The sequence below is a fragment of the Uloborus diversus genome, chromosome 4, assembly GCF_026930045.1.
Source record: "Uloborus diversus isolate 005 chromosome 4, Udiv.v.3.1, whole genome shotgun sequence".
Classification (NCBI taxonomy): Eukaryota; Metazoa; Arthropoda; class Arachnida; order Araneae; family Uloboridae; genus Uloborus; species Uloborus diversus.
The window spans coordinates 39683880-39708271 of record NC_072734.1 but is presented as its reverse complement, the minus strand read 5'-3'; the positions used below and the strand labels follow the sequence as shown (position 1 = coordinate 39708271).

At 33.9% G+C, this 24392-nt stretch overlaps 1 protein-coding gene across 1 annotated transcript in view; it reads left to right on the top strand.

Annotated features, from left to right (window-relative positions):
- LOC129220057 (dynein axonemal heavy chain 5-like) overlaps positions 1-24392 on the top strand; it is a 274414-nt gene that overhangs the window by 8900 nt on the left and 241122 nt on the right. Inside the window, exons 3-10 of the mRNA XM_054854398.1 lie at positions 2268-2375; positions 5396-5714; positions 9304-9440; positions 13679-13907; positions 15751-15929; positions 17722-17901; positions 21630-21826; positions 23135-23255. Of these exons, the coding sequence (XP_054710373.1) occupies positions 2268-2375; positions 5396-5714; positions 9304-9440; positions 13679-13907; positions 15751-15929; positions 17722-17901; positions 21630-21826; positions 23135-23255 (1470 nt within the window). The remainder of the gene's footprint in view (positions 1-2267; positions 2376-5395; positions 5715-9303; positions 9441-13678; positions 13908-15750; positions 15930-17721; positions 17902-21629; positions 21827-23134; positions 23256-24392) is intronic.

The window sequence follows — 24392 nt, the reverse complement described above, 5'->3', positions numbered from 1 at the left end:
GGTGAAACACTAGTTCCCTCTCGGCACTTTTTCTGAAACTGAAATGAATTTTAGGCTATAGATAAAAGGTGCAGATAAAAGGGTTACGGAGTTCTCTCAAGGAAATTTCTATTAAGTATAATTCAAAGCTATATTAAGTGACTTTAATGGAATGGTGAAGGTTCAAAGCCTTTGTCTGGAAATTTTTCGATATTTAAGTCTGAAAAATATTTAAATCGGAAAAACACAATTGAGGGCCGTGATGCAAGAACCAGGTAAGTTCAGACTCTCTCATTTTTGGTATGACCAACAAATAACAACAATTGTAGAATAGAAACTCTTTTATTGTTCCCACATTATTTAATACAAATCAAAGGTTTCATCTTAAATTTCTATCCCGTTGCTGCACCAATTGGAACATCTTTAATGTCCACACGCAAAAATTAATTTTAAAAATAATAATAAATGAAAAATGTGGACTTACCTGGCTCTTGCCTCAAGGCCCTTAATTGTAGACTACTGTTGGTGACTTTTGGAAAAAGCCTTGACGTTACCAAAAGTCGACCCAGGAGATACTTCCGAATTTAAAGTTCTAAAAATGCGACTTAAGGCTTCGTTTGGAAACAATAGGAGACATAAGGGGTGCGAGGTTCGGGCTTCTCAAAACTTTAATCATAAAATCTTTCTCAAATTTAAATCAGATACAAATCTTTCACCTTATTAAAGGGTTCAGAGTGCTTTTTTGCGATTTAAAACCTTATGTAGGCTATCTTTGAGAGGACGTATAGAAGTGTCAGGATGTCTTTACAGCTTTTTTGTCATTGAAGATTTAAAAATGCAGTTTTTCTCTGTATAGTGAAACGTTACGAGTGTATGTACGTTGAAGTACTCACAGTCTTAAGTTAAACAAATACGTGTACTCTCCCTAGGAAATTTTTCGAAATTGAAGGCCTAAAACGCACTTCTACGCTATGTTTGGTGACGTAAGGAGGGAGGGTTCTAGGGTTTTCTTAGGAAATTTTTCGACATCGAGGCTTTAAAAAAGTATAGGGGACGTGATGAGAGATTCTGGAGCTCTCCCTTCTGAGGCAAATTCGCCAAATTTTTTCGTATTTCAGATTTAGTTTATCGTAATCCAAACTTGCTTTCCCGTATGCGATTCTGAGATGAAAGTATTCATAGCCGTAATTTACAACAGACCAATGAAATCTCTTGCCCTTTTTACAGTATTTAGTTGAATCTGTCACAACCAGCTGAGAACATAGTGAATGTTACCGATGTCTTTTTCCAACTGGGCCAGCAATCCAGGATATACATACGTTTTCTCATAATTGTTGCCCCAATTCTAAATGGACAGTCAACAATTTTCGAGTCTGCAGAGAGCAAATTTTCGGTTCCTCTCAAAAGTTTTCCCCCTTATCCCAAGTGCTTATATTGTTGTCTTCTTGGCTATTAGCCTTTTTAATAGCCTTAAATTTATTTCACCATGGAATGGATGCATAAAGATAGCTGGTCTACGACAGAAATATCATGTATGGTGCCTATCCTATGGTCTGTGGCCCACATGAGGCCCGTGAAGCTGATCTATGTGGCTCGTTGATGTGTTCAATGTTACGAAACGCAAAATATACTCTGAAACATTTGAAACCTACTGATCATCTTCATTGGGTTACATGAATGATAGTTGCAAAATTAGGAGCCAAGTAGTCATATATTGGTCTCTGAAAAACAGATCCCTGACTAGCCGACCTGGCCAGTCTGCCCCTGGATATATAAAAAAATTTCACATTAAGAACTCCATATATCGCGAATAATCAAGAGATGGGGAGACTTTACCTGGGTATGGTCTAGGCCTAATTTTTTCGAAATATTGCGGCCACCAGATATTTTTTAGAAAAATTATATATTACCGGAAATGATAAAAATATAAATTATCTCTAACGCTGAGCTGCATCGTTTACATCGGGGTTCGATAAATGTGTTTTTGTTTATTTTTGTAAACTATGTATTAAATTATTAAAAGAAAAAATGTAGAATGTGCAGTGCATTTGACAATGAATAATGTCAATCAACCCAAAAGATCCGACGGTCCACCTGTCGATCGCTATCGACTTAAAGTCCACCCCTTGAATAGTCACTTACTATTGGTACTGTTGCGTGATGAGTAACAAATCACATCTATTTTTTTTCTATTGTACATGTTTCTATACCTCTTTTTATTTCTTATACAAAAAATAGTTTGCTTCTTATTAAAATATCCCTAATAAGTTCAATTCCCGCAATTTCAGGAAACAATTGGCAAATGCTTATCGGGAGTGATTAGGACACTGCTTACGATTAACACAGTGTCAAAATATTACAATTCCACTGAAAGAATGACAGCCATTTTGACCAAGGTAACAATTTCTCGCTTCTTTTCTTTTCTTATTTTTCTGAATAACTGAATATTAAAAAAAAATTTTTTTTTTGTGAGTTATACAACTAATTTTTATTGCAGAAATATTTTCAACAGAATATGAATTATTTAAATGAATTGAATACTTTTTTATGCTTTTCAATGGACTTGAAGCCCACTTTAAAAAATAATTGTTCATTAAGGATTTTCAACCGCTTGTATCTTACATGTCCCTTCAATACGAAATAAACTCTGAGATGCCAGATTCCTTGCTTGGAGAGTATAAAACGTCCAGAAAGAACAACATCTATATGACCATGGTTTCATGAAAATACGAGAGAAAATTATAACCTCATATCAGGTATACCAGAGAAACACACATAAAGATCGGTACTTGCATGATTTTACGTAGAAAGGAACAAGAATGGTGTGTCGTAAAGACACACGATGGAAGTGAAACTTTTATCCTTTTCCTTTTTTTTAACATACTGAACAGTTACTTCATTCACACGTTTTCTCTCGTCACGCTCTTGTTCTTTCTGCGCCTGACTTTAGCATATTCAAAAAAAAAAAAATCATGCAGAAAATAGGAATATTGTAATAAACAAAGAGAAAAATAAACGATACTCAAAACCCGCTTTTTAATAGTTGCCAAAATAATGAAAAATATATAGAAACTGTCAAGTTAATTTTGTTAATAAAAGCTAACAAACTAATTTCAAGGTTAAACTAAAGCAGTATGGATTACGCTTTTAAACTGATGATTTCACTTGAATCAATAAAACTTGCATTCTTTGAAGTGTTTAAATCTTCAAACATACACCTGTTTAAGTTCAGTCTTGAAATTAATTGTGAATGTGATACCTTGTATACTAATGTTTGGATAATGAAGACAATAAACGAATGTTAAATTCAGTTTAGTGTTCTGCTTGCTCCGTAATAGACGTCTATAGACGAAGTCCATTAAGATATCTCGCTCTTTAAAGTTGGAATCCGACATTTATGATATCTGTATAAACTAGATTTTAGCATTTTTAAATAATTTGCGTGAGTTTAACGATATTATATCTGTACCTCAGAACCAGAGGAACGTAATTCATCATCATCATCTTCTTCTTCTTCTTCAAGGATTAGGCATATAGCCTGTTCCGGCTTCTTGGTCGCCCCACCGCTTCCTACTGGGCCTACTACGGTCTCGTTCGCCCCTTGATCTGTAATAAAAGGCAGCTCTTGGAAATTTCCCTCGTGCCATACGTCGAACATGGTTTTCCAATCATTACGATATTTTGTAATTTTTTCATTGAGGCTGAATATCTGTAATTCCCTTTGAATAGATTCATTCCTTATTTTGTCTAGGATAGTTCAGTTCTTCACTGATCGCAAATACTTCATCTCTGCTGCTTGAATTCTACTAGTTTCTTGACTGTTCCAAGTCCATATTTCATAGCCGTATAGTAAGGTTGGCACCGCCATAACCTTATAGAACTTCAGTTGTTTCCTTTCTCGTTTTTCCCTTTAGGGTTCTTGTAAGGGTTCCACATAAGTGTTGAAACCTATGTAGTTTGTTTTGGACATCATTGTCGTGGTGTAACGCAAGTCACATCATGATAATTTTATAGTAGAGAGGAAACTCTTTTTTCTGGCCCATTAAAAGGATGGGACGCGCGCTCTTTTAACTCTGGTGAAAAAATGAAAAGGATTTTTTTTTTTCAAGAATTACGTTCACATGGCTCGATGCGGAATAATCTTCTGCATACAATGCTCTAATAAACAGAAAATCTTAGTTTTTGAATCTGTACGTCAGTGACTCTGAGGTACAGATATAACCAACGAAGTTCACTGTTAAAAAAGATCCTGAAATTTTACGGTAAAAGTTACTGGCATCCATGTTGCCAGTAACTTTTACCGTAAAATCCTATTTTACTGTAAAATTTTACGGTAGAATAAACGAGAATAAAAAAATGAAAAATGCGAGCAGCAGGTTTCGATCTCGAGACCTTCGGATCGGCAGGCGGCTTTGCTGCCCACCATACGATTCGGGATGCATAGAGTGACGGGAAATACGGTGTTATATGCTTCGAACTGTAAGTCACGTGGTGTATCAACTAGCGCTGCAATCGTTTATTTTTTTCGGTACAATTTCCTGTAATTTTTTCGTGTACTGCAAACACTCCATTTTAGAGCAATATTTACCATAAGAGATTCCTGAATTTTTAACTGTGTTGGTTACGAAACAAAAGCAAACTTCCATTTACTATGTCTGATTAATCTAATTAAATTGTATGGCAAAAAATAATTTCACTTGTGAGGAAATATATTACTTGCAGTAATTTCCTAAAAATCAAAACATTGAAGTATAGCTAACTAGGATATGGTACGGACAAAGTAATTAGCTAAAAATTCCTTCAGACAGATTAAAATAATGCCATATACCAACATATCTTTATGGCATCCAGAACCTGCAGTTTCGTCTTTGCTATGGACTCGTCAGTCTGGAATAGTTGAAAAACCGGCTGCCGGCAGATGTTCTCTCATTGAAGCTGAGATTGCAAGCAAGCTGATAGCTCAAACTAATTAAGCACACCAGTTTGAATCTCAAACAATGCTGTGGTTCAGCTCGAAAATGAAGCTAAACGCAGTAAGTTAATTGACAGATTGAAAATTCCAGACTGATGACTCTTTAACAAGGACCGAAACTGCAGTCTCTGGATGTCATAACTGGGCGGTCGGTTTGTTGCATGTAGTTCCGCCAAAGTCGTGGCTAAAAAGTGTGACTTACTGCTTGTAACCTAAGGTTTTACCTTCATTTTCGAGTTGAACCGCAAAATTGCTTGCTGATTCTCGCTGATGGGCTAAATTACTTTCAGCTATCAGTTTGTCGACACTCACAACTTCAATATTTTGCTTTTCATAATCGGGCTGTATATTGCATGTAGTTCTGCTTTACTTCTGGCTTAAGGATGGTAACTTGCTGATTATAGATTAAAATAAATTTTGAACAATACTTTTCTTATTTTTCAGATAACAAACCAGATGATTAATTCCTGCAAGCGATATATTTCGTGCAATGGCACAAAATCTATCTGGGAACAGCCGGAAGACCTTATCAAGAAGAAAGTCTTCTCAGTCATTCGTCTAAACGAAGAATACCAAGAATGCTTCCAAAATATTAAAGAAGAAATCGAATCGAATGGAGAGAAGGAGTTCCACTTTTGCGAAGTATTCGTTTTCGGCAAGTTTGATGCTTTCTGCAACAGACTGAAGAAACTGCTGAAGATTTTTGAATGCATTCAAGTTCACAACAATATCCTCAAGTATCAGCAAGATGGTGAGTTATTGCGCTCTTGAGATCGTTGATTATTTAATTACTAGTGGTACCCGTACGGCTTTACCCGTAATAGTAAATTAAAAGATTTTTTTGTTCGCCTGTATATTTACAAATACTGTATGGGGAATTTTCTCGCCAATTGGCTTGTACCCATATTACGGTTCCACGTTATGATAATTTCGTAATTTACTCTTCCTTCTTTTGATATTTTTGTTCTTAAAATTGTATTTTAAAAAGAACCACATCGAATTTTCGAAAAATCGCTTCTAGGTGCACACCCCCATGGTACAAACTAACTTTGTGCCAAATTTCATGAAAATCGGCCGAACAGTCTAGGCCTTATGCGCGTCACAGAGATCCTGACAGACAGAGATCCGTACAGACAGAGGGACATTCAGCTTTATTATTAGTAAAGATAAAGATAAAGAAAAGATGAAGTGTTTTCTTCGCTCAAATATAAGAGAATGGTAATTTTCCTTCTGTAAGTACCTTAATAGGTTTAATTCATGCTGAAAAGTTAATAACATAGGCTTAGTTTTAACCATTAAACGATATTTTGAATAAATTTTTAATTTATTTTGATACCGTACTAAATAAGGCTTTTAATTAAAATTATCTGACCATCTTCGAAATTTAAGTTTTAACTACTCGTAGGTAGACGTTTAGCTAAAACTGTTTTTTTTTTTAATCTCAGTATATTGATAGTTTTTAATTAATAGCAACTTCGGTGAATTTGATTTTAGTTAGATATGGTTTTTTTTACGTGGATACATTTTGAGATAGACAGGTTTATTAAGCACTTTTATTATACTTGGCCTGAAAACAAAAAACTTTAAAATAACAGAATTTTTTTAAAAATAGTAAGCACGTTTCATAATGTACTCAAAATGACAAAATAACTTTTCTGAGTCAGAAAGGGCAATTTAAGTATTCCTGTGGTTTTCAATTATTCCAAGAAAAAGACTTCTCAAACGAAGAAAAGACGCTCAATTCATTTCAAACTAAACTATCCCATTAAGAAAAATATGAATGTTTCAGCACTCAAATTTATGATTGAAAGCTAGATAATGATAAAAAATTCTCTAAATGACTTGAGCCGCACTTTTCTTCGTTTGAGAAGTCTTTTTCTTGGATTAATTGAAAACTACAGGAATACTTAAATTATCCTTTCTTACCCAGAAAAGTTATTTTGTCATTTTGAGTGCATTATGAAAAGTGCTTGATATTTTTAAAAAAATTCTGTTATTTTTAAGTTACTACACTCAAGTGCTCCTACTTGGCACAATACCCTAACATGAGATATTTTGGCAAATTTTGTTTTGAGTGCTTGTACAGCTGTCAGTATTCAAGAAGAAAGAATTAAATGATGCTACAGGATAAGTGAATAATTATCTTTTAAGGTTAAGTGAGTTTCATTTTAATGTTTCAGCTTCATGGGCAAGTTCAATGCTTTTGAAAATTTTGACAAAATATGAGATTTTTAAGTATAGAAATAATTTTGGTAACCTACGGTTTCTGAACAGCAATGTAGTTTGATTTTTTTTTTCATACTTCTTCTCGTTAAGTACTTGGTTATGCTGAATTTGTGCGCATTCATTTCCACTTAACTAATTCAGTTCAACTTATTAACTTATTAACTATCCACCTTCCACGGCTAGATGATTTGAAATTTTGCCGCAATTCGCCTTCAATGCCATTCACCTTTTCAAGCTAAGACTGCTGCTTTCGGCGGCTGCTTAGATAAATTTGGCGGTTGCTTAAAAATGATTTTAATCAGCCCAGATGGGTGGTCACTGTGGTAAATGTGTCCTTAATTGGCAAATTTTGTCTGACGGTTCGGCAAAATTATCATAATTCGACAGAGTTTGGAGCAGAATTCGGCAAAATAATCACTTTTCCCTTGCCTGGAGCAAAAGATGGTCAGAGGGGACATGATTCAGTTGTTTAAATTTATCAAAATGAATGACGATGTATATGGATTTAATTTTTTCACGAAAAGCAGGACGAGTCAGAGATCCATTCATCAAAATTTGGAGCTCTATTCAATGAAATTATGAGTCCCATTCTGCAAAATTATCATCATTCGGCAGAACTTGGAGTTCCGTTCGGAAAATTGAAACTTTCCGTCCTTCCAAAAAGTTTAAGTTCGGTGCGCTCCTGTGTCAATCTTCATTATTATCTATTTTCAAATCTATATGCTTTATCCATGTATTTATCTGTATTAGAGGTGCGAAATCGATGGCAAAACATCTTTTTTTTAAAAACATCGATGTTCGAAATTAAAACATTGATGATGGTATTGATACATCGACTAAAAAACATCGATGTCTTCAAACATCGATGTTTCGAAACATCGATCTTTTTATCAATATGTAACATACATTTTTGAGTGTACAACACTACAGACTTAAATATATGATAATATCGAACAAATGTTTCTTATTTATAGTTATTTTTTTCAGAAATTTCAAAGTTAAGCCAATACTAAATTATATACATATATTCTCTAACCAATTACGTACAACAGCACATTTCGCAAGTCAACAGAAAAAAAAAAACAGTCCAGAGGAAGCTTTCCTGTCGCCGTTTATGCTTACAATACATTGAAAAAAATCCCATGTTTATTTTAAATGCATTCATTTTATAACCCGTTGAAACTTAAATGGTTTTGGGAAATTTCAAATAATCTAAACACCGGCAGCAGCGAATTTACTTCCTTTGAATTTTTCTATGCTATTTTCCAAGCAATGAGGATTCTGAGCCAATCTTGGAGAAACAATTCGAGGAGCATATGTGGTGGTTTTAAGAAGCATTTTGAAATTTGGCGGAGCAGCTCCGTATTTTGCATAAAATTCAATTAAAAAAACGAAAACCATTTGTCTTAAATTGTTTTTGAGCTTTGATAATCTTTTTAAGCACTTTTCATAAAAATAAAAAACAGCTTTAAACACTATGTCATGCTTGAAAAAGTTCGGCCGGGAAACGCGGAGCAAAATAACTTTTTTGCAGAGCTTAGGGGTTTCGCAATTTTTGCGGAGCAGTTGACATCCCTGTTTGAGCTTATTTTGCATTGTAGCTGACAGGAGCTCAGCTTCTACACTTTTCAACTTTAGGTGATGTAGATGTTTCCGAGAGTTCAATGTTTTTGGGTCAATTTACAGATACCATCTTTTTTTTTTCTCTCTTATCTTGAAGATCGATGTTTTAAATTATTGATGTTTTTCAATCGATGTCACTTCTCTGTAAAAATTTTTATTACAACTTTCAATTAAAATACGAAAACATCAACATCGAAAGAACATCGAACCTAAAACATCGATGTTCCAAAAACATCGAAAGTAAAACATCGATGTCAAAAACATCGACATCGATATCGCACCCCCAATCTGTATAGTTATCGATCTATGTTTTCTCTACCTAACTCCATATTTATTATTTAATTCTTTATTCATTTATCTCTCTATATTTACCAATCTATACCTATCTGTATATTTATCTATAATGATGAGTTATGCAAGTTCTCACTGAACTACGGTAATTTTTTCATTACTGCATTCAGTTTCTTGTGGTTAAACTCGATAAATTTCCTTCTGTGTTTCAGTTCTTGACGAACTTCCTTATTCACTGGAAGATACAATAACGAAAATGAGAAACAAGGAATACGACTTTTTAGACCACAAAGACATACATTTTGATGAAGATTTTGCTGAAGTAATGAAAGTTTCCAATGAAATACAGGTATGATAAACAGAGAAAAGAAAATTAAAATATACTCTTGCATTAAGAAACGATGATATCTATTTCATTTGAGTCGATTATTTCAGAAAGAGCGTAACTCCTACGGAAGTCCATTGAATTTACACCTTTTCTGAAATAATCGTTTGATTTGTATTTTGCGTTATTACGTAAGAACAGATCGCACAAATAATACAACACCGCCACAAGTCAAAAATCGTCAATTTTTAGTTATATAGATGTCCCTGGTGCATTTTGATTAATTCTACTAAAATGCAAGACAGCCAGAAACGAAAAAAAGTCTTTTAACCTTATTTTTGAGACGTGTCAGTGTCTTACTTTAAGAATATAAGTTAAGGCGCATTACATTTAAATTGATTTTTCACGAAAAGTAGTTTTTGCAGATGTGGCAGTGTTGTATTAAGTATGCGATATTAGCTTAATGATAATTTTATAAATGTAATACTAATTAGTTTTTGAATAATAAGTAATATTAAAAAATAACAAAAATGAACAAGAAAAACTTTCGTAAAATACAAAGAAGGGCTATCTAAACGTATGAATTTAATTTACTTGCAAGCACTTATTCAGTTTGGATAAATTTTAATGAAGTTTTTTCAAAGTTTTTGAGTAAAAAATTGTTCACATCAAATGCCTTCGAAAGGAAAAGAAATTACTCAAATTTGGCCAACATCCAAAAGAAAAAAAAAACATTATGAAAAATCAACGTTTTAAGTTATACTAAGTTTAATTGGCAATAATTCAAATTTTGCAATATACTCAAAACATTTATGATACATTATGACCACTCGTTGTTTTTTTATAACCTAATTGAAGATTACGTAATTGGTTGGCGAATTTTTCTCCTAAATTGGGAAATTTCACAGTTGAGCCATAATTGATTATTTCGTTTATACGCCACAGTGCCGGAAGGAGTAAACCAAAGTCCTTTCTCTGAGTGGCATCTTTGCCCTATTTCTATGTTTTTTCGTTGGAAATCGACACAAAAACCTGAATGAAAATGGGTATGGGCAACAGTTTTAAGATTTTGCCCCAGTTCGGAAAAATCGTAGATATGGCACTGATTCGCCATCACGCACCAGTTATGCGAACTAACATTGTGCCAGCATTAGGATCAGAATGTGCATAAAATTTAGATTTTAATTCATAAATTATTTTCCTTTTTTTTAATTTTAAGTTTACTGATACAATTTCAAACAAACAGTATTCCTTCGCATCAGCTAACACTTGTTTTGATACACGAATAACTTGCTTATTATGTTTAACTTTCTCTTGAAGTTTGTGCATCGACTTTTAAATCACTCCTGTTCAGAATTACTTTTCTCTTCTGCCAAAGAAAGAGTAAGATCGATAATAGGGATGTAGATAAAATTTTAACAGACAGGACTATAAATTTTCGTTAAATTGCATGGATGATTGGATCAACATGAGCTCCTTTTATAATAATTTAAGTTTTTCAGAATCTCGATTCAGATAGGGGAGAATGAACAACGGGTTTCTCTAATGGTTGTATTCAATTCAACTTTAAATATCAGGCGATTTTAACGATTTCTGATTTACTCTTTAATTTTGCAATGCCAGCAGAAAAGAGTAAAATTAATCACTTTACACAGTTGCAAAGTGCTGATTAAGCTAGAATGAAATGAACTGCATACAATATTAGGATTATTGATAAATCGTTTTTATTTGTAATGAGCAACTTGTGGGCTATTTGCAGTGGCGTACACAAAGGATGGTCCTGGGAATCCGGACCCCTCATATAGGCCTGCTTTTTCTTCAGATTGATTACGATTCCATGAATTTTGTACGTACAATAAATTCAAACAAATGAAACAATAATTTCAGTTTTAATAAGTGGAAAAATAAAATCCTCATGTTAAAAGATTTTTTAAAATATATTGCACTTTTCCTATAACGAAGTGCCTATAAGAAGCAGAATGGTGATTTTAAACGAATACGCTGGAATAATCGTTGTTTTAGTTTTGTATTTATATATTAAAATCAGATTCTATGAACTTCTATAGTCATATAGTACTTCTGCAACGATGAATTGGCTTCTCTGAATCCGTTTTTACTTCATTTTACGAAGTAAAGAAAGTATTGTATTTGCGAAAACATTTTCACCCAAAAATTGGCCTTAATTTCTATTTTGCCCGCCCCCAAATGAACATTGAGTTTTTTTTCCAACCCGACCACACGTGGATATATGCCTAAGGAGGTATGAACACCCGAAATATGCTTTTTGATGATCCCTTGCAACGAGTTTTCTCTTCTGTATGTACGTATATATGTACGTATGTATCTGCGTATGTATCTCGCATAACTCAAAAACAGTGTGTCCTAAAAAGTTAAAATTTGATAATTAGACTCCTGGTGGGGTCTAGTTGTGCACCTCTCCTTTTGGTTGCATTCAGATGTTCCAAAGGGGTCTTTTATGCCTTTTTTGGGGAAAATCATTGTTAATTTCAATGCAAATTCAAGTGGTGCTGCAATTTGGCAAACACTTGGTGCTATATCGCCAAGCTTTGGCAAAAAAATTGGCGGTTTTTTTTCTTTTTTTTTTTTCAATTCTGGTTTTATGTTATCTACTATTGCGATATTTAGAGAGTTAACCGTTGAATCACATTAAAATGTACAATATTGGAAAAACTAATCTATATAAAACATTTTTTTGCTTCAATTCGCAACAAACTTGGGGTAAAAGTATTTAAGGGGAGTCGGTACCCCCCTATACCGTCAATGTTAATTTGCATAGGTTCATGTACTTTTTTCTGAAAATGTATAAAGATACAATTATGATTTTTTTTCTGTACCTTAAGCAGACTTAGGTTTTTTTTTTAAATTCTAATGTGTAAGTGACTGTATTTTTTTTCAAAAAATGCCATTTTGCAACACGAAATCAAACATATTTTTCGAATATGAGAAAAATTTTACTTCAGTATATGCAATTAAATGCATGGAATAGGTGGTAAAAATTTCAAAGCCAAACACAATTTAGATTCGGAGAAAAATGAACATTTAGTTTTAAAATACCATTTCGAGATGTTACAATTTCAAGGGGAAAGTCATACCTCATCAAAATAGGTATATATATATATATATATATATATATATATATATATATATATATATATATATATATATATATATATATATATATATATATATATATATAAATTTTAAGCCTATTTTTAACTTACTTCTAATATGAGCACGGTCAAGACGTATGTATCATTAAAGATGTATTGAAATGGAGTTTCCAAATATATAAAAATCAAAAAAATCGAATTTTTGAAAGTATTTAGGGAACTGGCTCCTCTTAAAGTTATTATGTGATGCACAGCTCGTTTATTATGAGAAAAGTAAATGCACATATTATATTGCTTTCTGGTAATTTATTTAATTATATTTCATTAAATAATGCTAATTATTTATTCAATAGTTTATTTCTTACCGTTTTCCTCGAGAATCAATAAAATCAAATCAGTATGTTTGACGGCGTACTGGAGTAAAAGAATGAGGCTTTCGACCTTGGACCCTTCCGTTGCAAAACTTGTGTGCGCCACTGGCCATTTGAATTACATTATTTCCTGATTTCCTTATTTAAGACACATTTTGCAGTTCCCGTAATTGTTCCCGATTATATTAGAAAATAGTTTTTTTTAAACGATAAGTTCTAGTATTTATTGTACAATGTACAGCACATGTCTCTATGCAGTTTTTATGTTAATGAAATTGAACTCTTGTACTATAATTAGTGTATTTACAGCATATTTAAAAATAGAATTAAGTTCATTCACCAATTACATGGTAGGATTTAAAAGTTCATTTAGGTAATCTGGGTATTTATTATCGGGTCAGCGACCTATGAGAAAAAAATGTCATAGGAAAAAAGATATTTTTACTGATTTAAAGTCCTTGTGATGGAGTACAAAAAAAATTACCTTTTGTTTCTTCTTCAATATTAGAAAATTCAGTGGCAACAGGTACTAAAAAAAAAACCAAATTAATTTTAGTATTTTTTGAAATTTTGCGCACTGCTTTAAATTTTACGGAATACGGTGGTCAACACAACAAGTCTAGTTCTTCCAACCTTTAGCGAAAAACTTTCACAACCCATCAATCACACTGAACTGCCTCTATTGTCAGGACAATTAATCCATCCCCGTTTTAGTGTATCCATATTCTAGCTTCTGTGATAATATCCCTTTATTTGTTAGAAAAGTGTCACAAATGCCTTCGATGCGGAATTCGCGACCATCAAGTCGACGACTCTGTCGCTCAAGTTCCTCGACAAAATGGCGATTCTTCAATTACCTGGTGCCAACATGACTGAAAAGTACTTTCAGGTCCTTCGTCAGTACAAGAATGAACTGGAAGACATTCAGCTACTTTTCAAAAAGCAAAAGTCAAATCCTCCAATTTCCAGAAACTATTCTCCCGTTGCAGGTAAGAGGGAAACTACTTAATAGAAAAATACAATTTCTAAAGCTTGGGTATAAGTGTGTGTGCACACAAATTAAGCCTTTTATCTTTGCGCTTGTTTTCAATTATTGAGCAATTTTCTTGATTGCTTATTGATTTCATTGAGACCTTAGCCTAGTATAAGCGATTTAAATCGTCTGTGTGATTGGGGTCCAACCAATCACATGACCCTTTTCCTTGTATAGCTGCTCCAAAAGTATTCACATTAACTTTATTTTTATGTCAAAATGCACCGTCAATTCAGACTTTCTTTTTTTTTTCACACAAAAGAATTGTAATTCTGTGAAAAACTGCAATAATGTTCAAAAATGAACCAATTAACTTTCACAAAAGGTAGTAAGCTATATTTACTATGCATTGAAGCAAAAAAGTAAACTTTCGTCTAAAATATCTTTTTACCAGGAAACCATCCAAGAATATATCGCACCCCAACAAGGAAAGTGACACAACTCAAAGAAACAGCAAAGGAGAAAATCAAGGTTTTACGCAATAGTAGTGTTAGGCGATTTAGTCTTAAATATTACAATACGCGGGGAAAAAATATAATATGACGTTTATTGGTTAGATTTTGTTACCTAAGTTAATAATGTGCACTTAAAGTTTGAACATTTTTCATAGTTATGAAATTTTAATAATGTATCACTATTGAATCTATCCTTTTTTTTTTTTTTTGCCTCCACGCAGCAGATAAGTAAGTTAAATTGGTGCGAGTTTCATGGCAAAAAAGAGCATTAAATTTAGATTTTAAATCAATTGCTAGTGCGTTTTTTCACCAAATTTTAAGTTAGATCACTTTTCTTGTCGGGGAGCGATACGATAAATTTACAAAATTTCGATTTATAGTGCACCCAAGTTAAAAAAAAAAATGCCTGAATTAGTTCCACAGTTTTTTTCAAAAACTAAATCACACATTTGTAACAAAAGTTCCATTTTAACAAAAACTAATACAATCTCTTTCTTTTTCCAAAACTACGGACAATATGAGCAGAAAGCTTGCTTCATATTGACGGAATAAACTACAGCGAAAAATAATCAAAGGATTATGTCAATCTATGAACTGGCAACAGTATTTAAACTGAGATTCAATAAAAAATCTAAAAATAAGGCAGTGAGAAGCAAAGAGGTGTAACTAGACGTTTTCAAGTTTTGATTAAATCGCATTTAAAAATAACATCCTAGGTAGGCTTTCATTGAAATTTTTTTTCTAAATCATGCTGTATAGCAGCAACTACCAGGCCTACTAGTACTATCTCTTGCCCCAAGACAGTAGAGAGTTTCACCTACCATGTGTATTGGTTATCCCCAAATTTTTAATTTTGCCACTTACATCCCTTTGCTTCTCACTGCCTCAAATGTAAACTACAGCTTAAGCAAAAGGATATGTTTTTGGAACATGGAGTTATCAATTGACTGCAACTCTTGCTTGCGGAAAACTGTTGCATCCGTTTCAAAGTCAATAGATTAACAGGAGTCGTGGTAAAACTTAAAATCTTTATTTTTATCGGTGCACGTTATCAATGTTACAAGAAATATTAACCCTAGAACAACAGACTCACTTTCTACCTATAAATTACAAACCCGGGTAAATGTTTACCACCTAAAAGTAGCTTCCATAAACAATTTTTGCTACAAATTTCAAATTTAAAACATGTTCTTTTCAGTAAGTTGAGTATCATTGCGTTAAAGAACCCGAAATTTCTGTGAAGAATTTATTCTATGGGTGATGATTACAAGACTGCTTGTATTAATGTTTTCAAAATTTTGTTGTCTTGTGTAACACTATTGTTTAATATTCTGAATTTTTCAGGCAAAATAAACTGGTGTCGCTTACTAAAAAAGCGCACAGAAGCTCCTATAATAGGACTGAGGGAGCGTTGCACCGTCTTAGACACTGACTTCGGGAAGAAAGTACAGAATAGATACAAGAAATTCCACATCCTCTTAGAAAAATATGAAACCGAGACGCATCACCAATGGTGTATGGAAGTAAGTTCGAGTTTGGTTAATGGAGTTGCGTAATGGAAAAATGACTACAGCTGTCCAGAAGTGTGCATCAGCCACCTTTTATTTTCAACATCATGTTAATTGTAGTTGAATGTTTGTCTTACCCTGTTGCCATCAAGTTTTAAGAGCTATACGTATCGGTAAGACCACCATCCATTTCGCGACACAATAGAATTCTGCGCCTTATCCACGCAGATATTTTGAGAAGATGTACAAACGAAATAACAACGTTAAATTGCACAAATTGCAAATCATTGCAGATGCGTGTTTCGGGGTAACAAAGAACCCCTTTTTTAATACGAAATAAGTGAGCTTATGGAAGAAAAGACATCCGACAAAAACTGCTTTTGTCAGAGCTGCTTTTCTTCATTTTTAAAAAACAAATTTAGATATATTGGACCCCCTCCAAAATTAAACCATGGCGAAGTCACTGCGTTTATACTAATATTTATGACTCTTAAAATTTCTAGGTAACCGTGTAATACATACATTTAACCATAACTAGCGTAATGTTAAAAGTAAAGGGATAGCGTGGAGAGGTGCGCCCATGTCTATACTTCTTCTAGTATCTATACAGTTACATGTTGCATGTTTAATGTCATATGTCGAAATTCGTTTTACATTCGGATCTAAAATGTAGTTCTTGAGGTAGTTTAGGACCATTTTCGAGTAATACAATCTTTGGTTATATATTTTAAGTGATCTTGGCATAGAATATCGAAGGTTTACTTATAAAGAGGAAATTATTAGTATCGTTACAAATGCTTTTATATAATTAAGTACATTTTGTTGATTCAATCAAACACATTTTCTGAGAAAGTTTGTGCTATCAAAGCTCATTTACCGTCACGTGAAACATACACTTATTATGAAGTATAATAAAAACTTCAAAACACATTTCTAGAATTGAGAAGTAGATTATGTGGTTTCTATAACCCAAAAGGTATCGTCCAAAATGTCACTCGACAAAATGTCGTGGCTAAAGTGTCGCCGGTCCAAAATGTTGCCGGCCCAAACTATCGCCGGGTGCAAAAAGTTAAATAAAACGAGAAACTTTTATTCACAGGAAAAAATACCTTTATTAAGAAGGAAAGAATAATTCGCGCTTCAAAACAGTTACAGTGAATGAGATTATTTTTTTTTTCTTTTTTTTGCAACCTCCTCTGGGAGTCCTTATTATGTTTTTCTTTTTTTATATACATATTTTTAAAGACGCTTGTGTTTATTTTAATAACTTCTTACTAGTTTATGTCATTTCCAGAATCAACTTATTTTTCAATGCAAAATTCGCACATTGCGCGAATGAGTGCTAAAACATGCATAGAAACATAAATAAATAAACATGTATGAGAATAAGCGATATCAGTTACTTATTGGCAGAAAAGCTTTTATGCTATTTGATGACACAGTTACAGCTTGGCTTTACTCAATACTAAGTTTGCCCTAAGAAGAATTTTTTCCTTTAGCAGATAAAACATACTGAAGACACTCATATCATCAGCTCCATAACTTTACTTTCAGGTTTTTATTTTCTACTATTACTTTAATCATCTTTGTAGATGTATGCTTGCGATTCATTAAACCTTCTTTGTGCTCTTTTGTTCTGCATATTGGACGGGAACCAAAGAGTCTAAAAGGTCGTTGGCTAGGAAAGCACAGTTACATCAAGTTACTAAGAGCCGTTATCGTTTGACGGATATTCGTTTCCATCCTTCACTAGATATGCATATAATAACAAGTAATTATGGAGGGAATCAATACATATTTTTTACAGGTAGCACTGGTGTCTCAAAGTCTCCTGGGAAATATTTTGGAAGAGGACCTCGACAATCAAGATGTGGTCATCAATGACAATGAGCGGCTGTTCGTCCTCATCCGTGAAGCTGATTTGCTGTCGCAGATGTTACTGGAAGTACTCCCGGTGGCTCAATCGGCCCTTTATCAGCAACAGGCAGTAAAACAACATAAGTGCACATTAGAGGCAAGTTTCTAAAATTTAAATAGTGTAAAAAGCGATTTTTTGTAATAGTTTACAGACCTACCTCGTCAAGTTTTGGATTCTTTCGAGTTTATTCGTGGATAGGTGCGTGTCATCCAGCAAAGTATAAAACTTTGCAAATTTCGTTTCATTTATATAAAATAAATTCTTGTTACTGGGGTTGTTTATTGCTTCTTTACCGTTTGCAGGCTTTGTACACTTGAAGCGAAAGCTGCAAAAGTAGTTATCTCCATTTCGCATTATTTCGTAAATGCGTAATTATTATTATTATTTTCTTCATTCTTCTTGTTGCTATACTTAAGTAGACTGCAACGTGAGACAGTCAAAGAGTTTCAAAATGGTCTCCAAAACTTTTGTAGCGAGATATGAAAATAATTGAAAAAAAAATGCTTTTTTTGGATTTCCCTACTTTTGCATCCATACGCTTCACTTGCATGCATTATTTCATATGGCATCACTATGGGACCATTGCCATTACCACTAGAGAACACACACTCCTTGTTACCACCAGGCTATTATGATGCATTAGAAATCTAACAAAACTAAGAGTATACAAGTATAATAGATACTTAATTGATCTTTAACTTGCCACGTAACCATATGACATGAGCACTGATGATTTTCTGCATTATGAAAATCCGCCGATGAGAGCCGGGTTTGAACCTACGAAACTGGACAAACAAAAACAACACCAAACCTTTAGGTTATCCTGCCTAAAACCCTAGATCGTAGCTTAAGTACCGAAACTTCCGCCATCTTGTGGATAAAAGCCGCTTTCTTCCTATGTCTGCTATTGTGAAATAGAGTGTTTTGCTTCTTAATTGTGGATTAACATGGAGTTCATAAGGAACCAAAATCAAGAAGCAAAATACGCTACTTCACCATAGCAGACATAAAAAGAAAGCGGAGTTTAGCCCCAAAATGGCGGACGTGTTTCCACTTAGGTTACGTCTACGGTTTTAACTCTGCCGAAACCGAAAAAAGTAAGCAAAAGCTAGCATATAATCCCAGATTTAGGATTCATCATTTTTTTTTGTACAGTCGTATAGAAAGATCATCATGGGCGGCGTAGGCATAAAAAAATTCGCAAAAGTAACTTTCTCTGTAGCATCTGAAAAAAATGCGTCCTATAAACGTTACGGATGCCACTGCTCAAGAAAGCACCTGCGTCTCATACCCCTATTTTTTTTTTCTCTCGGATGTGTGTCATTAGTTTATAGTCAATTACATTTTTAGATTACATCGTGTAATGTAGAAATAAGCTAAACATCGGAATAAAAAAAAAAAAACATTAACGGGACTAATGACATCACAAGTGATTAACTGCTCTTTTATATTTTTCGATATGCCATTCTTAAAACGTAGAGTCAGATTGAAACACAATTTTCCACCAAATGGCTTTGCTTATAGTTTTATATTACTACCAAGAAAAATTTCACGACACCTGAAACATCTTTTTTATTTCATTTTTTTTTTAATTTTCCCATTTCAAAGTAATTTCAAAGAAAAGTTTGTAAAGTTACCTCTCTTATGCACATATAGTACAGGAAAAGGGAATGGTAATTAATTTTCCTGCAAAAAATAGCAAAGTGTTAGCCTGTGACGGATGCATTTTCCTCCATAAGCTCATTTATTTTGCATTAAAAAAGGGGTTCCTTGTAATCCCGAAACATGTGTATGCAGTAATCTGAAATTTTTGTGCAATTTTATATTGTTATTTCTTATTTTTATTCCTAACAAAGAAAAGTTTTTTTTTTTTTTTTTTTTTTTTTTTTTTTTTGTACTAGATTGCGTAAAATTATAGGGAGGAAATTGTGTATTGGCAGCTCTAAATAAAAAAACTATTAAATTATTAATTATTTGAACTTACTAAAATATGATATACGAAGCATTTGTAAATGCAATGACTAGTTACAATGTTGAAGAAAGATTTTTGTCCCATTTTCTTTTTTTTAGCTGCAGGACATTTGCGCATAAACTGACCAAAAAAAAAAAAAAAAAATGCCTGTACTAACATTTACAGGCTGTTGCTGTTGATATTTCCTGATAAAATCTTTATGCTTCAAATATATTTAGTAGGTAGCGAATTATTTTACGTATGCGCAATAATGTACAAAGGTATTAATTAACCCAAATTTATGCCCTGCTCCTATACTATCACGAGTCTTTCTCCGGAACAATAACTGTAGTATCTAAAATTCACAATAAGCATCAAATATCCTATTAATACATAAATTAATTAAAAATATACAGTAAAATAATACAGTGCTGGTAAAAAAAATTGCATCACCCTCGCAATTTCGCAACAATGGGATAATGTGAGAATTTTTGGTCGACCGATTAACGATGAATGTATGTGAAATTCTGCGAAACTTATGAAATAAACATTTAACAGCATTAATCCGATAACTGTTTACGTAGATCGGGGCTGTTTCCGAGCCAAGGCAAACTGCTGACCCATGCTCATTTTTCCATTTCTGAACCTGCGTGTGAGTTTAGAGAAAAAAAATTACTTAACTCCAAGTTAATTTAAGTCTAATGGCAGAATAAAGGTTTTTAAATTGTTACTTACCAGTTTTGCCCTATGGCATGAAGCAGAATCTTCCTGAAAAACGACGTTTGGAACTAAAGTAAAGTGATCCCGGAGAGAAAGAAGCAATTTCTCCTCCAAAATGCCAATATACACCTGAGCGTTTACTGTTCCTTGCACAAAGTGAAGCCCACCAACTCCTTGATCAGAAATACATCCCCAAATCATCTGGGATACGGGATGCTTGACTGTGTGTTGAATGCAGTTGGGATGATATTCCTCTCCTTTGCGGCGCGGGCGATGCAATTTTTTTTACCACCACTGTATGAGCGGGGGAATAATAGGCTGGGACTGGCGAACGAAGCGAGCAGAGGGCGGAGTTCCCTAGTACAAATATTTAAATGCCCTGTGGCAAATTTTATGCCTTAGTAATATCCCTAACTGGGTAGGAGGTAAAGCCTTGGATTCATTTTTACTTAAAAAATCTAAACCAAGATTTGACGAACTAAAATTGGCTCATTGAAGTCTCCTGTCCTGAAGCACTACCCTCCCAACATAATTTAGAACACAACTGTAAATGAACAGTCGTATGTTTGTGTTCATTAATGGAAAATACATTTACGAAATTATAAGTTTTATATTTTTCTGTAGAAATTGCGTTTATATTATTGTTGTTACTAAAATTATTTCTCTGCTTAAATTAGCATCTTATACACATTACAAGTGAGTAGACAGAATTTGTCTCGTTATTAATACAGTTACAGTACTCATTAAAACTTGACCACGGAGAGATGGCGTGTGAACTTGAAGCGGGAACGGGTCATTTCATATTTGATAGGTAAGATTAAAGAGAAAGCGAGACTTTACTGCTTCCGCGTTGTCGCTAATTCTACCTATTACAAAATGAAGTGCTCCGTTTTCACTTCCAGTTTACACACTATCTCTCCGTAGTCAAGCTTTACTAACATTCTAAGTTAAAAATCAAAATAAAAAATAAATGTATAGATTTCGTTCTAAGCCCTGTTTTCCACCTTTGTTTTAAACCTTTAGCTGCTTTCTTTCTTTCTTTTTCTTTCTTTTTTTTTTTTGACATCGTTTAAAAGCATTTTGCTTTACTACTGAATATGGGAAGACATTTTCATTCAATTTCCAGAAACTGCTGCGGAGGCATAAGGAACTGAAAACCATTCCCAGGGAAGAGCTGATTCCTTTGTTGGAAATCCATTTAGCAGTTTTGGATGATATTCGTAGACCAGGATTGACAGTCCTTACTTGGTCCAGCCTTAATCTGGATTCTTTCTTGCAAAATTACACGGATGCAATTGCTAGAGTTGAATCCCTTTTCGACAGGTAAAGTATTTCTGCTTTCTCTCATTGATTTCATTTGATCAATTGTGTTACGATGGTGACGAATACTATTCACTAACATAACCTTCTTTAAAACCCCTTTATTTTAATTAAGTCTGTTTTGGACAAATGATTAGATCTTAATTCACGCTACACTTACACTTTTCGCTTGAGGGTGAACGCGTAATAGCATTACCGTTGCGAAGGTAACGGTAATATGCGAGTACTGTAATTTGCAACAATGCAAAACTTCAAGATATCCACGCAGTGCTCTAAAAGATATAGGAGAAAGCTTTGTTTGTTCGACTCAAGCAGATCAGTTGCTGCTGGAATCACATATTGTTTAGTTGAAATGATCTTCAGTTATCATTTAATTCTTTACCTACTGCTAATTCCCGCAAAAAAGAGAAAAGTTTTAAACGTTAGTTGAAGTTTCTTGCTGAAAAACGATTAAAAAGAACTTTAATGGGGTACTTTAGAGTGAATACCATCTCCATCTTCTTACGTACGCAGATGTGTGTGCTGAAAATAACTACGAGCTTTATAGCTTTTGTATTTACTTGTAAGAAATTTGAATATTTACAACGTACTGACGTGGTTAACATAGTTACACCATCTTCCCAACGCACACTCGTCGTGTACGCGCAACTTGCGACGTCTTACATAAAGCCCTCGACCATAACTGAAGTAGCGACATGTCCGCCATCTTGGGGCTAAATGCCGCTTTTCTATGTGTTCTAAAATGAAGTAGGGTGGTTTGCTCCTTGATTGTGGATTAGCGTGGAGTCAATAAGAAACCACAGTTAAGAAGCAAAACATGTTACTTCATTATACCAGACATAGGGAAAAAGCATCGTTTAGCCCCAAGATGGCGGACGTGTCGCTACGATTCTGGACTTTATTTGTACACTCATAGTCACCTTAAAATCTAATGCTACTGAGCTCTAAAGGAAATCCTCTAGTTTTGTTTGCAGTTGGAGTTGCACTCTAACTAGAATAGAACTGCAGCTGCTGCGGCACTGCAAGTGCCGATACATGTTTACCAATAATAAGAGCAAATAAAAGATCAAAAGGTGATCTATACATCCTCCTAAATAGTTGCTTAATTTTGTCCTTGCATTTTGTGTTAATAAGAAGGTACCCCGTTTAAGTATTCGTTCAAGAGAGTTATTCAAATTGTTCACACCTTTGGCATATTTTATATATTATGCTACGAAATTTGAACTCATTTACGTGACAGGACATTCCTTGCATTTCTTAAACCATAAAATAGAGCAGAGTGTATACTTAAATCTATCTTTCGTTTCTTAGATTATGCAAGATTTTGAAGCACAGAGTGGAAGAAACATTAATCCAAGTAACTGAAGTAGGACTTTGTCCTCTACCTCCAGAAAACCCAGTACCGATTCAAGCGTTTTTAGAAAGTATAAAGGTCAGTTCTCAAGACTACATTTTTTTCTCTTTTTATAAAAAAAATTAATTACGGAAATCGCATACGTTTTAAAGATATAAATCAGTAATTTCGTGCAATAACTCTCCGTTGCTGGAGTAAGATATCTCAAAAATGGAATTAAGTCCACGTTTATTCTAACTTATATATAAGGAACCTGTGGGTGCTATAACCTGGGGTTTGTGATCTACCTGTCTTCATGTCGTTATTTTTCGTGAAATCCGTCAAAAGACAATACATAGTACCTATATGACTGTTTTTATTGCTTTTTTTTTGAGCAATCACGATTGCTTATTGTTCTCATTTGACTGTTTTTGGCGTTACGCTGATTTTATTTTCCCGGCAGCACCCTCTGCAGCATCACCGTCGACCGGCCGCCTCACGATGCTGCTCCTCTTGCGAAAACCGTCTCCAGGTTGCGTCCATATCCTACACACACACGCATACACACACAAGCCTACACATACACACATACACGCAGATACACACACTCATGCCTGCACACCGACACAAACACACATGCCTACATGCACACACACACACACAAACGCCTACACACACACGAACGCCTACACGCACACGCGCGTACATGCACAGCACTGCATACACAACACTCACACACATTCATACTTACACTCCACACACACACGCACCCACACAAATGCGCCTACACAAACACACACGCGCATACATACACACACACGCTCGTGATTGCGAAAAACATAATTTGAATTCAAGATGCCAAAAATTCAAATTAATATATTTTTTTTTTCTTATGTATCTTTTATTTTCTTCAAAACATAATTATCTTTCAATGAGTAATTTTTTACACTGATGTTACTCCTTTCGCGACTTAATTTGTTTTTTGCCCAAAATTTGAAAAACTTTTCGAGTCTGAAAAGAGAGGACCTTATTACCTGCTCTAGCTGGCGATATGATTCAGAGATTAGCATTTGCGAAATTTCAATTTATGTATACTAAATTCTGTTTTTGTACTGAGAATTTTTTTTTTTTTTTTGATAGCCAGATAATTGGAGGGGGGATGCTACAGTACTTTTGTTTCAGCAAGGAATTTTATTCATCTTTAAATTAAAAACTTTTTATTATATTTACATAGTA